General features: G+C 39.6%; 2 protein-coding genes across 5 annotated transcripts in view; both read left to right on the top strand.

The window, feature by feature from the left end:
- Positions 1-5,070, top strand: part of LOC111249658 (uncharacterized) — a 22,393-nt gene extending 17,323 nt beyond the window's left edge. For both annotated transcript variants that reach the window (XM_022803799.2, XM_086986398.1), the window contains exon 4: positions 130-5,070. In XM_022803799.2, the coding sequence (XP_022659534.1) occupies positions 130-4,242 (4,113 nt within the window). In that variant the 3' untranslated portion in view covers positions 4,243-5,070. The remainder of the gene's footprint in view (positions 1-129) is intronic.
- Positions 5,071-7,764: 2,694 nt separating this feature from the next.
- Positions 7,765-17,108, top strand: LOC111249357 (NEDD8-conjugating enzyme UBE2F-like). 3 transcript variants are annotated; one of them, XM_022803136.2, is made up of 5 exons: positions 7,765-8,189; positions 10,133-10,256; positions 11,471-11,644; positions 12,081-12,200; positions 15,029-16,322. In XM_022803136.2, exons 2-5 carry the CDS (start codon positions 10,137-10,139, stop codon positions 15,215-15,217), a joined length of 603 nt encoding a protein of 200 aa, XP_022658871.1. In that variant the 5' UTR covers positions 7,765-8,189; positions 10,133-10,136; the 3' UTR covers positions 15,218-16,322. The 3 variants fall into 3 exon arrangements, with proteins under 3 accessions (XP_022658871.1, XP_086842536.1, XP_022658870.1); XM_086986410.1 differs by lacking the exons at positions 7,765-8,189; positions 15,029-16,322 and adding exons at positions 8,836-9,202; positions 13,189-13,780; XM_022803135.2 differs by lacking the exon at positions 7,765-8,189 and adding an exon at positions 9,050-9,202 and having other exon boundaries at positions 15,029-17,108.
- Positions 17,109-17,425: the final 317 nt, after the last annotated feature.

Genomic DNA, 17,425 nt, shown 5'->3' on the forward strand with positions numbered 1-17,425 from the left:
TATATATATTCATTAGATTACTGATAAACATCTGCTCGTGAGCAAAACACTGCTGTAATAAACTTCGATCGCGAATTCTGTCCGTGAAATTGATTCACAGTACGTTGCTTCGTAATCAACGGTTTTTAGGTGGTGATGGATTATACACACGACGTGGCATCGAATAATACCATACCTCGGCCGGATCTAACAGGAAAAATTGGACATGCTTTATACTCGAAAGACACAACGAACACGGCAGGTTTTGCACCGCCATCATCAACACCCCTACTCTCTAAACAGTCGAAAAATGGAGACAAACAATTTACAAAAACGGTATCCTTACAGTTGACGAGGTCGACAACCTTGCAATCTGCAGAAGCAACAAGCAAGACAACGACAACTAGATCAAGGACAAATGCTACAATTTCAGGGCCAACCGCCAAGACATCTAGTTATAGTAATGGGTGCAAGAGTGTAGAGCTCGCTCTCGCACTAAACCAGACATCACAAAGGCCCTTCAATATTGACCAGCTTTACAAAGAAAAATCCGAAACGAGACAAGAAAGGCCTAAAATGTCCTCGAAATTAGCGGGAGAATCTCGCGACATAATTACGCAAATGCGTACGGACACAAAGCTATGTGCACACAATGATGAATTTCTAGAGTTACCTATACCCTTTAAACGTAGTGCTTTCCGCGCAGAAGCGCGCAACCTCGGTGCTGGTCTTCAAGATAACACAACAAGTGACAAAGAAGACTCAATGCTGAAGACGAAACCTCAGGATAATGCCAAAAAAGCGAGCGACCTTCGAGTTATTATTACGCGAAACAAATATACAGATGGGCAGGGAAAGGCAGAAAACGTGGATGAATCGTCTGTATTAGCGCTGCCCTTTAGCTCTAATCTCCTTCAATCTCAATCGAGGGGGTCAGTCCAAGAGACGCAAATTCAAGATGCTACGAGCCGTAAACAAACATTGAAACCAAGCGATGATAATCTTTTTGAGTTTGTAGGAAAGCCACGCTACGTAATAGCACGAAATGGAACGTATACACCGAAGACAACTGCAAAGAAAAACCATTCAATAGAATTATTGGTATCTTTTAATGCCAGACCCCTTGAGGCGCAAACGAACAACCCGATTATCGAAAGTGAACCAGTTGACAATAGCAGTTCAACACAGGATGCTCACATACGTAACGACAAATTAAACCTAAGTGATAATGCTACTCTAGAGTTAATGGACGAGCCCTCCCGCACTATTTTTCGAAATAGTACACTGGAAGCTAAGAACAGAGCCAAATCTATGGAATTATTGTCACCTTTTAACTCTACTCAACCTCAAGTCCACATCAACAATCAGACTTTTGATTCGCTAACTGACAAGCGGGGCCTGATGCAGGACACAAAGTTGGAAAAACCTAGCGTTAGCAAGGAAATAGATCCAGCCCTGGGCAATGCTTTGACCACTAAACATGTACCAATTTTAGCAAATCAGATATCCGATACCACAAAAGACAAACAGACATTGGTCTACCTAAACACGACCAGTTCTCTAGAAAAGATAGAGTTTACAAGTAATAAACAAAATGAAAGTTCCGTTAAACTAGATAATAAAAAAATTCAAGGGTCTATTGAACTCGGCGAAGTGAAGCGAACACCTAAAATAGAGACAACACAGATGGAAAAACTTGAAATCATCCCTAATGCTAGTGCTGTATTTACGAGGAATGAAACAGGCGACGGCGCAGCAATCGAAAACGCTGTTTTTAAGAACATCGCCAAAATGGTGCCTGACTCAATAACAACTGAAACAGACGAAGAACAAGACAAAGTAACTGCAGATGGATCATTCGCTGAGGAAGCCTTACATGGTGGCGATAATCGCTACGTTGCCACGGCTGAGGATTTCAATCAGGATGCACCAGTCCACCAAGAAGCGAGCGCTATTGAGCCCACCCATGTGGGGCAACAGGGTAACATCGAAGTTGAACTACCGTCAACAACCACTATTCGAATTCCCATATCTAAGATTACAACGCCAATTATAAACTTCCGCATTGATGCCACCACAGAATCGACGTCTACTCGTAACGACTTCACTGATAGCACCGAACAGGTGGCAATTAAACATATCAGCCAGCGACCCTCGCCTGCTAAAAGAAGCAACAAAACTGTAGAATTCGAAGTTAAACCAACAGTAGCGAATTCGTCTCTACTTCATGTAAGTGTGACCTATTCAACGGAAACAAGCGGTGCTTCCACGCAACCGATTATCTTGCAGGAACATAGATTCAGGACGTTTAACAAAGCTGTAGGTATAGCACAGGACTCCGTTGAAGCAGATACAACGTTCGCAACCGGAAAGGAATCTGAATATTTAGTAAATGAGACCGCCGCAAAGATACACAAGCAGGTGTCACTCGAAAATTTACTCTTGATTTCCACTAAAAAACCAGACAGTAAAGAGGTAGAAGAAGCTACGGGAGTCGCACTGACCGAAGCTCAAAAAAATGAAACTATCCGCGCGCTTCCCGAGGGTTCCGTTGATTTAAATGCGCTATCGGTTAATGACAATACGAATGCTTCACACTACGAGGCATCGAATAGAGTCAGAGACGGAATTCCATCAATGTCGACCACTGACAATGTTTCGTTGCCTTTTGGCCAGGCCGTAGAAAAGGCCGCCCCAGTTTCAAACAGTGACGTTATCTCTGTTCTGAGAAGTTTGGAATCATCCAATGAATCAGAAACAGCCGCGGCAGACGCATCCCTGTCAGTTTCTCGGCGTATTATCTCGATACCTGCTGAAGATATACAGGCTAGCAAAAATATCGGAATGGTTGACTTAGACATTTTCAGCCACTTTGGAACCGTAAATCCTAAAATGGTGTATGGTATCATTCGGGAAACGAGCAACAGTAGTAGTACAGCTGCACTTTCTTCCATGCAGCCGGAACAACAGAAGAAATCTGCTGTTCCTGTTTGGCGTTCTCCGCAAACTTCTTACGATACGACACACCGAGAAGGTCTTGGCGGCTGGTCTGGGCCAGATCCGAACTTTGTTTTGGGTCTAGAAAATCTATTTGAATGGAAAAATGACCAAGCTAAAATGAGGATTGTCAACTCTAGACCGAATGAAGTAAGTGAGCCTAGCTCAAAGCCCACCGTCAGAGATGACGTTCACGATGAAAGCGAAGCAAAAGATGCATTAACTCACTCACCTTCAAGCATACCGAGCTTTTTCAGCGACGGCCCGCCCTTAAACATGATGCAGTTTCCTTGGAGTACGCCGCATAACAAATTAAGAAATTCCGAGGCCAATTTTGCTCAAAAGTTCACCACGGAACCGGTCCCCATGACAGGAGTGTCTACCACAACAGCTTCTGCCACCACCACGAACGTAGTAATAGGCAAGCGAGATAACCAGTCGACCTTGTCCACCACACCATCATCTGTTAGATCGTCCACTAGAAAAATGAATTTATTTTTTTTGAAGAAGCTGGTACCGGTGACCCCACTCGCAAATGTTCCAAAAGTCGCTTCCAAAAAATTCAATCTTTTCTCGTCACTAACCCAGTCACCAATTGTTGGCAACAGTAGTGGCAGTAAATCTGTTAATCGACGCCCAAGTCTACCGTCTAAAAGGCTTTCGCCTGTCCGCTGGACACCTTCTATCGAGCCGCCACAGTCTGACGAGGGCGACAACCGAGACCCAAGCTCCGATGTAGCAAAGGAAACTTTCCTTAGCACTTATGAACGGCGTTTTGTTGTTGACACAATATCGACACCAAGCACGTCAACGTCACGAACACCGGGATTAAATCTCCCCGGTTTTCACCAGAACGACCACGATCGTCAGACTCAGAAGCTTCATGCTGGAGCAGCCGGCGGTTTCCATTGGGATTGGTCTCGTCGGCGCTCACACGAGGATCCGTATGACCTTGGCCAAGACGATGATCCTTACGACCTTTTACTCAGAGGAACGCCCCCTGCACCACGTCCGGGCTATCACCAAATATCAGAACGTGCACGGGCCACGTTGCTGATGTGCATCGGGATTGTCGTTGGGGCTACAGTATTCTTCGCGTCAATGCTGCTGGTCTGTCGAAGACGAAATCAAAACGCTAGGCTATTACGTCGCCGCGCAGTGGACAGGTTCATTGCTGAACAGCATGATGCAGCGTCGGAGGCTGCGAGCAGCTATGGCGGAAGCCATTCCTCCTACGGTCGTAAGAACTTATTGTCCTCGCGCTGAACTTATTGTCCTTCACGAGAGATGGACGAGTTTATGGAAACTGCTATCGGCGCCATGAGATGCTGTTATCGCGTAGAAAATTTTTTCTATGTATCCTGAATTAAACAGTTGCTTTTTCCCAGTGAATGTTGTCACTACAAAATCAGAATCATAATGCAGGTGCTTCGAACTCGTAAATTTTAATTCATGCCATTTTTACGGTTGAAATCCCCGAATCACACTCCTATTGGACTACCGGTGCAGAAGAGCAGCTGCCTTTTCTAGGACCTGCGAGCTTGCATTACAGAAGCCTGCATAATTTCGCCATAGAATGACATAGAAGCAACGCGGACTTTATTGGGTACACATTTATTGTGGTCTTCTATCGAAAACATCTAAATCACATAAACGAATAAACAGAATTTCATTGTTCTTTCAACGCGGTAGAAAGCAAACTCCTGTGAACAAACAGGTGATAATATCAACTTATAGCTGGAAATTTTCATGCGATCATAGTGACACGTGAAATAAGGGCAGTGGACTAAAAAAACCGCCATTTGTATTAATATGTTTGTAAATAATTATAGAGGAACAGTGGTGCGTAACAGTTAACGATAATGCTTGCCTCTATAATAGTAGCAATTAGTTAGTTGCGAAAGTGTTGTATAGCTTAAGTATAATAGCAGCTTATACAGTAGGTGTAAAACGGCGGCATAGTTGGAAGTTTGACCTGGATCCGCTTGCGCCCCTCATAAAACCTGAAGCAACGCCGAACATACGCAAAAAGACTATATGCTACTTACTAATTAATGAGTAAACGGACAGCCGAGAAAAATATGGCTAACTGAATTACTTTTTTTGTCTTTGATGCAGTTATCTATCTATTATACGGTCCTACCGTAACTCCTGGTGAGGACAAAAACGCTGAATATAGGGGATGAGAGGGCAGCGGGCAAAAACAATTTAAACAGCTGCTACACATGAGAAACAGGAATGAAATGGATAGACACAATATTTATTTTGTAAATATGTTAAAATGCATGTTGAAGAGCTAGTCGAATGGAATTAAATTAATTTAATAAATATGTAACCAAATTTAGTCTGTTCATTCATAATCAAAACAACTAATTGAACGTTATAGAATAAACTAGGCAATGCAACCTGTTCTTAACATGTTAGCACTTCGTAAATATAGAAGTAATCAAGGAGGAATAAATATTGGAATTTATATTCACGTACTTTTTTTCACTCACAAAAGGTTCGCTATCTTAAGGTAGGTACCAGAACTCGATTCCCCACACAAATGGGAACATAAGACTAAATTTTTGTGGAATGTAGTCATAGGTGCGATAGAACACTGTTTGCGGCTAAATATCAACTATTTACCAGTTTAGTAAGAATTTGAGGACAGATATTTCACTCTACACGTGGCTAAAATTATTTAAAATTTTGTCCTAAGTACTTCATTACCCAATAAACAGTTTTCGGTAATATAAAGTAGAAATTGAAAGAGGATTGAGAACTAGTGTTTTCATAAAGATACACGATTGCATGTATTATTAGAACTACCAATTCTCAAAAAACACAGCTAATAGTCATTAAAACATATAATGGCCGAAATAATAGTAATTTCTAGTAGGTTGGTAGAGTAAGTAATGACGGGCTTCCACCATGAAACATCTACTTAAAATAAAGCAATATTTCATATTTTCTTATATACTATCTTTTCAATATTCATTTCCTATGTATTCGCCGTCACTCTGTAACGCCTATTCTATCCTCCAAATAATTTACTTATTCCTTCTAACTAGAAATTTTCAGGTATAGTGTTGAAGAATTTGACCAGCTGCTTTTAAAACTTCCATCGATTTACTATCAAATGTACTGTTACAAATTTCATTTGCCAGTGACTGGAAAAAATCGTAATTTCATCGGCCCGAGATCTGTAGAAACGCACAAGACCAAAGAAAACTTCCTACTCAAGCTCCAGCGAGACGGCTTTAATGAGGTTTGCAGTGTGTGGCATGGCATTGCCGTAGAGAAAAATCATGTTGAATTATCTATTGAGTACTTTCTGTCAAATAGCCCCTCTCACTTGATGCAGATGGCCATATACCGATCCTTATTAACAGCCTTCTTCTTCCCAAGCGTCGTTGAGTGCATAAGAGTCTTTTTATACCAGCAAACGCAAATCGCGGTCTCATTCGGATACCAACCTGGCTTAATATCGGGTTCAGACATATTTCCCGGAGCTACCTGTTTATTTTGCTGTTTCTTATCGAAGTGAAAACACTACGTCTCGCCGTCCCTGACAGTTCTTACGTAGAAATTTGTCGTTGTGGCTGCGTACCGGCCAATGTCAAGCGAAATATTGAGGGTCGACAAAAGGCCGTTTTACCTTGTGCATTCCACCCGGTCGTAGGGTATCTAGGTTCCCGATTTCTGACGAAATTTCATACATTCAAGATACTTGGTAGCAATCGACTATTCGCAGATGATCTTTTCTGCCATGTTATAAACGCAAGTCTCCATCGGACAGCCAATCGAGATAAAGCACGTTTTCCAAATGCAATCTTTAAACTTAGCAAGCCCCTTTCGAACACTTCTCTCAGTTAAAGGCTGTTCTCCATATACAGTACACATATCACAGACTGCTTCAACAACTCCTTGGCTCTAGCAAAAGGTAAAACAGGCCAGATGCTAAAAGTTCCCCTTTTCAGGTCAGAAACACGCATTCACTATGAAATGAAATTACCATTTTTGGACGGTACATGCAGGTAAGCAAACCATAAAGAGGCAAAGACGAGAAAGGTCATGAGAGAAAGACAACGCTACTTTCGTACAAAAGCCCCGTAATGCAGTTTTTGAATTGTTCAAGCAAAAATATATTGTAACAATAGCGGTTGGGCTGTTCGGTCTTAGAGAGTCACCTGTACGCTTATATTTCGTTTCCATAGCGGTTGTTCTTTCAATGGAAATGTTCACTTCCATTTTCAGAAAATTCAGATATTCCAGTGAAAAAGACGATTTAAATTAAGAGTGACGCAGCTCTTGAAGTATAACAAGTTCACTTGATTTTAATTGAATAATATCGGCCGCGATCGCGCGACCGCCCTGTATTGGTTTTGCGTTGCCCTGTATGCCAGACAGACTCCCTGTTAATGTTAATTTGCTCGTTTATTATCCACATCACTCTGACCGACACAGCAAATTTATCTAAAAACTGTGTGAGGATTAGGGTTGTGTTTTACAACTCTTTCCCTATTGTGCTGCCGGCTGTTTTATTTAGTGCAACAACCGATTTAGGCATCACACGTAATTTCACATTTAGTGATACGTAGGCGAACGCAAACAAGCAGGAAAGCTTCTGCCGAAAATCGCTCTTAGCTTGCGATGGGGCTGTCGTCTGCTACGCAGTTCAGTTTGTATTTATGTTTACAGACAATCTGCTAACCGAATGCCCTCCCTGTGCGAGGAGTTCAAAGAGGGAGAGGCTGGTTTCGCATTGGCACTCACAGACTATAGAGGATTCGCCCGACAAAAAGGAACGCAGAAAGCAAAAGTTAGATGGAAGCGACCGAGCGTGTCAGGTAGAGTGGGGCGAATGCACAGCGGCGGGTGATGTTCAAAGTGTAACATCGAAACAACGTCAAATTGAATTCATCAGCTGGATTTAAGTCGTATTGTTTTATCATCGCGACAAGTGGCTGTGAATTTCAGGGAAGAGATGTTTGCTGTCCGTTGCAATAGGCGCAGTGCTGCGGGTTTGTACCGAGACTGTTAACTCAATGTCAATTATCTTGTGTACGCAAAAAAGCGAAGACGTGCCTGTGTACGACATTGCTACTGTATGAACAGTGATCCGAAGGTGATCGTGCACTATTTTTAACGAAAGCGACTGGCTGGCTGTGGTCCTCAATAGCTGTCGTAGTAATTTTAGACGCAAATCAGTGCGACAGCCAAGATTAGTAAGTACAAGTACACCGAGGCGTGCAACAAGCGACGCTTGTGTTTGTAGATAGTAGGCTTGACTTTTCCAATTTTTCAAATAAGATCATAGTTAGTTTTTCCTTCCTTCGATACAGAACTGTGCCATTTGTACCCAAATATATAGATATATATATCTGTTGCATTCATTTAATTTATAGGAGTGTCGTAATCACAAGTACATTGCGTAAACTGGCTATGTACATCGCCAATCAGTACTTTGCTTTCGTGCTGTGTCGCCATTTCATTCAAATTGATAGAACAATCTAATAATGCGTAATATCAAGTATCTATTAAAACCGGCATTTCGTAAGCTATTTTCAGTAGGGAAGTGTGTAAATATTAACACGGAAGCTTATAAGAGGTATTTAAAAGGTCCCATTTTGTGCGTCTTCGAAATTTTCCAAAGTTTCGAGTGTCCTGCCAACTCGTCGTTGCATACCCACCTAATATGCAATCCATAATTAAGCAAAAAATTTTATTGTTAAACTTATACAGTTTTAACTAAGTTTTTAACAAAATCGCCTTGGTGATATTATGTTTAATAGTTCAGTAATTTAATGAGCTGTAAGGCTTGTCAGTGTCCATTCTCACTATATATTTAAGCAACGTTTTTCGGTGTCACTAGACGGCTTGGCTAAGCTCTAATTTATGAGTTGCCATTTGTTGAACAAGAACCCGGTGTGTCCGGGCTTCGGCACTATGTATTGTCAGACTATCGTTCCTTACAATGCAGGCAAGTCAGATCACGAATGAATTGGCTCGCTAGGTGAAGTATCTGGCCTTTTTAACTAAAGCCTTGAAAACATTTTGTTTGGATATGCATACGAATCGTGTGAACGTGAATATGATTGTAACGTAAATGTGATGTTGCGTGCGCAACTGAGATCAACTTCGCCATGCTGTAAAAAAAACACCGGTCTGCATTTTTTGGTGGGGATCTTTAGCAGATGCGTGCGGTGTCGACACGTGGTCTTGCAACTCAGGCCATTCGGTACGCACTCTTCTCGCCTCTGATGGTTGTTAAAGGGCTACTAAAGGATACTAATGATGATTGCTACTTTTCTTCTAGGCGCCCATTGAGATCCGATTTTTTTTAGCGATTTTATTCACTATTGTAGTACTTATCATTCAACAACTATAATCTACCCAAAACTGAATAAAGCGGATATTGCTGAAGCTGGGAGCGTTAATATAAATTGAAATGTACTTAAGATTTCAACATTACTAAAATGGCAGTATGTCTTGAGCTCTTAAAATTGGTTGTGTTTACCTTCTTTTGTTTTCGAGTCTATATGGTTTAAAGTACACGTGGCGGTGTTAAAATGAACCACCCAATACATGCCTTTCACTGAATAACTTGCGATAGAGCCCGTTTCGGTTATGATATGCCGTTCCAGCTCAGTAATAATAAGGAATAAAATGTATAAATTCATGTTCGCACAATCGCACTTTTTAATGATTTCAATTAGCAGTATGTTTAGAATTTCAAATGTCACATTTAGAGATATTACATAGAAATAAAGGTTAAAGTTAGTTGCTGGTGGGTTAGCGTACTTTTTCTTTCGTCCAACGGGAAAGCTACAAGATTTCTTCAAGCACGCTTCGGCCATGTACGGCTTTTTCGGGTATGAAAATTCGTTGCGATTTGATGCGGATCAAGGTGCAGGTATCCTTGAAGCAAAACGCAATCGAACACAGAACGAGTGAAAACTAGTTTCGTAAGGCCCACAGCATATTCTAAAAGACACATATGTTTCAAATAAAAACCAAATTAGAAAAACCCACAGCGAGTCCAACTCTTTTGGGCGGGCTCCATTGCGCCGAATCGATTATCATTTAACCAATAAAGTTCTGACATAAGACAAGAAAAGAATCATTATTAATGAGAGCATCATGCATATGGATCTATTTTTTCTCACAGAGTCATGATAAATTTGGCACAGAAATTGAAAAAAGCAGCGGCTCAACAAAATAACAATGTGGGTGAACACGTTATAGCCCCGTCGTCGAGGATGTTGATTCGCGATCGGCTACTTCAGCCACAGGTATACTGCTGTTCATTTTATTGACTTTCATAATTGAAATACACAGTGTGCATAATAAAAACGACAACCTAGCTGTTGTTTGACTCAGTATATATATATATATATATTTTTTTTTTCATAACTACTATTAAGTGTTTGTTTATTCAACCTAAATTGGCCAAGTGAAATAGCTGGTTTAAGCTAATCTTTTTTGAGTAGGCGTATTTGTATTCCGAATGTTTGCGCGTGAAATTGAGCCCGTTATAAAGGTTACCTTTCGAAAGAGTTAAACGTACCTAAAAAATAACGACGTCCGTGCGTTGCGGAACAACTCATCGTGTAATCCAATCAAACAAATTCATTGAAATAAACAAAAATAAATACAAACATAACCTGTGTTCAAATTATGTTACGTTCAAAGGCACTAGGATTTACTATATTAAACATATGCTACTTTACCTATATACCGCTAAAAGGCTAAATATATTTTTAGTAAAGATAACGTCTAACAGTATTAACGTCTAACAGAGCTTTCTATAACACACTTTAAACACAATTTTTCATGCAACACAAATTGTGCACTTTTGTGCACGCAACATAATTTTTACAGAAATATACACTTGGATTGATGGTACTATATATCAGCGCGGATCATGCTGGTAACCGCTTGGGTGTTTGTAACGGCGCTGCGGCATTGTTTTCACACGTGGAAAGTAAAACATAAGTTGCTGACTTCGGTTCATAATCAACCAAATTAATACACTCTACGGAAAAAACTAAGTTTTTGCTTTCTAAAGGTACAAGTATTTATCCAATCGCTTCCATCTTCCGCGAAGCTCTTTTCGAAATGAAACTCTTGCAAGCTAGAAAAATTAGCCCTATCCTACCACTTTACAAAGTTGATTTGGGTCAGATAAACTAGCGGCCTAAGACTTCTAGTATTAAAGCTGACATATAGGATAACAACAAAGTAACCAACTGTCCGACGTAAAACACGGCGGAAAAACCGTGTAAGGTTACAAGCTATTGGGTTTCATACCTATGTTAGTGTAAGGAAAAAAATAAAGTGATCATAAAACAGGTGTGGAATGAAGCTTGCGGATCTGTCGATTAAACATTCTATATATATGTCTAGCACAGTGTATGTGTTCGTATTTGAATAAATATCATTATCTTCTCGTAAATAAAAAAATGCGATCTTTTCTTACAGTATCTGCTAACATTAATGCCAACAGGTGGCTGAGCTGACAGCTGATGTTATACCAGCGTCTGCAACGGTCGAATTCCCAGACCCGAACGTGTTACATTCCTTCCGCATTGTACTGCGGCCTACGGAAGGCCACTGGCGGGGCGGGCGATTTGTGTTCGACGTCGAAGTGCCGGAAGAGTACAACATGGTTCCACCAAAGGTATGCTAGCAAGGAGCGGACTTGTATCTACCAATTTTAATTCAGAACGGTCAATCCCCGTACCCGCTGTACGAAAAAATAGCTGATTTTATTTAAACGGCATTTGTTTTGAAGTTAAAGATCGCGTTTGTATTTAGTAAGTATTGTAGATAATTATTCTTGTTATTATCTGTTACAGAAGTGATTATCAAACATGATCAGGCCAATGATAATGAGTTCGTTTTTTTAATATGAAAGTATTTTTGATAGCAGATTTCATAAAATAGAACTCGGTCGAGCTCATTTATCTTATACACATGCTTATAATTGTTTCTCTTAGGTTATTTTTGAGCTATCCGAATGGGATAGAAGAAACGCCTTAATAAACAGTAAAGAAGACAAAAGGTTTTTCTTTTTAAGCGATTTTCGACACTGTTGATTTTGTATTTGCATGCAGGTTATTTGCCGTACCCGCCTCTGGCATCCGAATATTACCGAAGAAGGAAAGGTCTGCTTATCAGTGCTAAGACAAAATTCGTTAGAGGCGACGGGTTGGACGCCTTCGAGAGGTCTCAAGGTAGGCCTGGATTAAGTGGCTTGTTGAGCCTAAGTACAGGTTTTAAACGTTGCTTAATTACGGAAATTTCTCCGACTTACAAACGCCCTTTGGTTTGCACCGAACTAGTATAATGAGGTTCTTTTTTAGTAAGATTCATTATGTAAATAGCAAAACGTAGTATCTCAAAAATGTACACTTGTAGAGATAGAGGTCTCTCTATGTTTACATTCTGTGAGACGTATTAGGCGGCTAATTACATAATGAGCATTTTATAAGCATGCCTTTCGAGTATCCTGAATCAGTTAAGCTAAATTAGGATCTTTTTAGTTTAATTTTGTCTATGTTGATTCCAATCGGCACTGAGGATGTAGCTATTACGGTAGAGAAAAGAAGGAATATTCAGGTCAAATGCACCCTTACTCAGGCCCGAGAATATTATAAACTAGTGTATATATATTACGATACGTTTCAACAGATCCGATGCACGCCAGTAGAACAGATTATTACTAAAAAAACACTGTTCTTGAGATTTGACACATATAGTCAAGTCTGTGTAACTATCGTAGAAAAAAGGGTCTATGACTTGGGTTGCGCAGTCTATGATGCACTTTAAATGCTATGATTACACTTATTCGTGTAGCCTAATGCTGTTAGCTAAAACAAGGCATTATACTACAATAATATAGAAACTTTGCTATAACCAAATTAAATTTTATAACTTTGAGAATAAAATTTAGTTTGGTCTTCTCAACCCCCAAAAAATTACATTGATCTTGCTAGCAGCCGATTTCACAATTTTTGAACCTGGAGGAACAACTATACGAGAATCACTAAAAAATTCTTTTATCATAAGGACCGTCGTGCCGTTATACGTAAACTATCGCAGCTCATTTGTAGATCGATATCGATACGTCATTTTGTGGACACCATTCTGTAGTTTGCGTGTATATTTCAAGTCGCCAGAAAACTGCTTACACACAATTTCGTCGGAAATAACTTTTTTTAGGTCAAAAATTGTTTACTTTGAAGAGCACGAGACCAAAGCACAATTACTGTGGGACTCTGGAGAGACAAAAAGGAGGCTTATTTAATGTCTAGTTTATCCGAACATGGAGAGCCTAGGCTTCTATCATCGATACGCAAGGAACTTAACTTCTGTGACGACAATTGTAGTTTACTCTGTTGAACGGGCATAAGAAGACAAAGTATGTGCATTAAACGATTCCCTTTTAATTGGCCCTTAACCATGGCCCTTGTACCCAGCTAGGTGGCAGCAATGACCTTCCGAGAAACCGCTTCAGTTATTTATCTTCAAATTATTCCTTATCAGAGATTTGAAAGGTGGCCGATCATTATCGTCTCAAAAAAAGCACACAATGATCTTTAAGTTACTGGATAAAGTCTTCCACCGTTTTCTACAGGCGTTATAATGCTTTAAATAAGAAAGAAACTTAACTTTCTGAGTAGCATTGGTTAAAAATTAGCTGTAACTTTACTGGAATGGAACTTTCGTGCGGTGCCTTACTCAGTGATTATTATTAGCTGTTCTCTAAGGACATTCTGAAATAAACTGCAGATAACGCAATAATTAGCGGAAACTTGTAATTTTTTTTTTATCTGTGGATTAAAAACAGAGATTTCTGCTCATGGATATGAGTCCTCCGTTTCGTGCGGTTACGGCTCCTTCGGCTATTTTGAATGAAATGAAATTTTAGGATTACGGTAGGTTCAATAAAGATAAAATATATATCATTAATATCGATGGAGCTCGCAAAAATGTGACGCCTGTGTGTTACCACAAAATGATTACAAAGCATTTTATAATCATCAATGCAAAGGCCAAGGGTCCTATTCGCCGTTACGAGTTGTCTGGCTGGAATTGGGATGCGAAATCTAATTCTGTTGTTGTAAATCGAACAGATGCATCTTCTATGCTCAAGCTGTTTGCGGAGTCAGGATCAGATATGATAACTAGGGTATCGTTTGATAATCTTACATGCTTCGTGATTGCCTGTAAGAGTTCGTAAAAATGGAGCTATAAAGTTTCATTTTCGCGAGGGAAGCTGAGTATTGTTTCAAGCAATACATAGGAAGTCGTCCAATGACTATAAGTAAATTGCTGTCGGAAAAAATGTCGAAGACTTTTAAGATCTCTAGGATGAACTCGTTAAAATCTAAAAGATGAGTCGTTATCAAAGGGTTTGCTACTCTTGTGAATTTGTTGTCTAATTATTGTATTACTTAGAATTTTTTATGCACCAAACACGCGACAGTGGACTTAAAAAAGCTTAGACAAAATCTAAGTTTTTACAGTAAACAGTTGCTGAAAATTCAATACGTCATTCGACTGACTACGTACACTACACGTAAGGTAACTAACAGAGACATCATATGGATTAAATAAAGCAACTCTAGCCACGTTTGCCGTCGTCATGCAAGTTGTTTTTATTGTTGTTGCATATATAAATCTTTTATTTTCATGGTGATGGAAAATAATGCTTTACAACACATCAGGAAATAAGATAAAAGTTTTACATGGCAGTCATTTGATTGGAATAGTATTACAACATAGCATTTACTTGTACTGTATAATATACTTATACCGTAATATATAGACTATTATTATTATTATGTCTTTTATAGACCCTATTTTCATTATCTGTATAGTTGAATAATCATATTACCATAATGTACATGTTGGTCATTTATGAGAATTTGAATATTTCTATAGGCAATCTGTGGGACCTCAAAGAACAAAGTTTTACCGGTTAATTCACCCTAAGGAACGTGGCTGGATACAGTAAAATACATTTGTTCTTTGATGACATTATGCATTCTGGTTGCAGGACGTTGTCTTTGGTCTGGACGCGCTCTTTACTGACCTGCTCAACTTCGACGATCCCCTGAATCAACACGCTGCTACCCAATACCGTGATAATAGGGAAGGCTTCGAACGGAAGGTACGAGACTATATCGAGAAGTACGCCAAGGATTCTAGCCATTCATCTCACGGGCGTTCAAGGCGGCGGGAGTAAATGTAAATGCGAGTTGTGGCAGAAACGATTAAGATGGCAAGAAAATGTCGACCGATTTAGCATAGAAAGGTTTTTTGAGGTTCCTAAAAGAGTTTCTATGATCTTGCAAAAACAGCTACCGGGCGATCTCACAGAAAGCTTAGCGATCTTGCAGAAAAGGATTGGATTTAGTGGTCAAGTGCTCTGGATCGCACAACTGTTATAAGGCAGAGTGACCGGACGTCAGGGAATGAGTGTTTGCCCTTTAAGTACAATGCAATACGTTGAATCAAGGAAATTTATGAAAACCTTTTGTTGGCACAAACCGTCAGAACAAGAGTTATTTTTGGACTGCGCAAGTGCTGCAGGGCCAATCGACACTCGGTTCGGTCAAGTGAGTCGGTGATGTTCATAATCAAACGAAGACCTGAAAGACGACGATGCTGCCAGAGTGAATAATATCTTCTTTCCCTCGTCTTCAATGGATCCATTTCTTCTAATGCCCGCGCTATTAGTCTGATATCGATAGATTTTACAATTATTATAGAACATATGTACGAAGACACCTAATCGATCACGGGGCAGCGATCATTTCAGCCCGCAACACCGTCACGCGCATATGTTTCGTAACTACTATTAGAATGATTATAATCATATACAGGGTTTGTGCGAATACAAGTGGAAGCGAACAACAATATTTAGTAGTTGGTAATAATAAATGAACTCAGACCTATGACTATGTTAAGTGGTTAAGGTGTAACGACTTGTTGTGGTATACTTTTCCTGTGGAAGAAAAACGCTCATACCCTATATTCCATGATGCGCCACTTGCTAGACTGATCTTTAGTATGATTGAGTAATCGTGCTTTTCATTAAGTGGCTTATGAATCTTTAATTTCTTCCTTTTGCTTTACCGGATGTTTACACTAAGAAGATAATGCTGATTCAGCTCTCGGACTATAACCCAGTGATAGGGCAAGGCAAATGTTCATGCTCATAAGCTAGGCAGCGTTTCCTGCCTCCTCTATATTTGTGCATGTATATGTGAATTTAGTTGTCGAAAAAGCCCGTTGGTTTCGTTCACTTCTTTAAACATTCAAGTAAATAATAAAGTGAGCTAGATCAATGTGTTCTTTTTTTCTAAATCTAGGAACTAACGTACAGTATCTCGTTAACCGGTTCTTTAAAATGTGTTTTCCAATAATATATGTGCGCTCGTGGATTCGGGGATTTCCATTTTTTTTGTTTCGTGTTAGCATATGATGCTAATTTCATAATTTAAATCAATTATCGATTTTTTAGACTTTGTAATAATCGTAGTAGAAGTTAAAGTAGTAACGATACAAACTGTTCTTTAAAAGCACTTGAACAGAGTATATATATATATATATATATATATATATATGGGACAAGAGTTGGAGAAGTTTCCAACCTGCAGTATTACGTACAGAGCAACCTTCCGGCAGTGTTAGGCCCATTGTATTGCTGCATTCTCCTAAACTCAGATGAAAGCAAAAAAAATGGAGAGAAACGTTGCATGGTAAAAGAACACTCTCGAAGGACATAACGGAAAGGATTGTCTTGTGTATCATTTACTGTACAGTTGGCCGTCAGTGCCGCGTGCGGCGGCCAAAATGTTGCAAGATGCAATATGCTTAGTATATTTGATAAGGCTATTTAATAGCAACAGATCCACATTGTCCTCACATTGGTCATGATTGAACTAAACGAGAGAATCTTGAGAAAGGGCTTTTCTAGTCGGCGACATTCTCATAAAAATGTAATGAGAAAACAGATGAATTGAGATAACAATGGTGATTATCGAATACAAAGTTCTTACTTTTAACTTTTCATGGTATACTGGAGTCATAATAAAAACACAACTGGGAGATAATAAAGAACGAAATACATATCTCTGTTTGCGTTTAATCAGTAAAAGAGTTTGAGAATTTGTTAGTCGGAGTCGCTATGTCACGATAGATAAATGCGTTTTCTTGTTAAATAAATCGTAGAATGCAGATGAATGCCTTTATATAAGGATAGTATTCTGGGCCATGCGAACGGATGTTTTCGCCTATCTGTCGCGTACATTCAATTCAAATAAACTATTTAAAATAATAAGGCATGTGCGACTAACGATGCAGAATGGAGGGCATTTCTATTAGCGTCAATCATCGCAAGAACCTATCAAGCAAGGCAGAAAAATCTTCGATTGACAAGAATACTGCT

The sequence above is a fragment of the Varroa destructor genome, unplaced genomic scaffold (assembly GCF_002443255.2).
Source record: "Varroa destructor unplaced genomic scaffold, Vdes_3.0 BEIS01000004.1, whole genome shotgun sequence".
NCBI lineage: Eukaryota > Metazoa > Arthropoda > Arachnida > Mesostigmata > Varroidae > Varroa > Varroa destructor.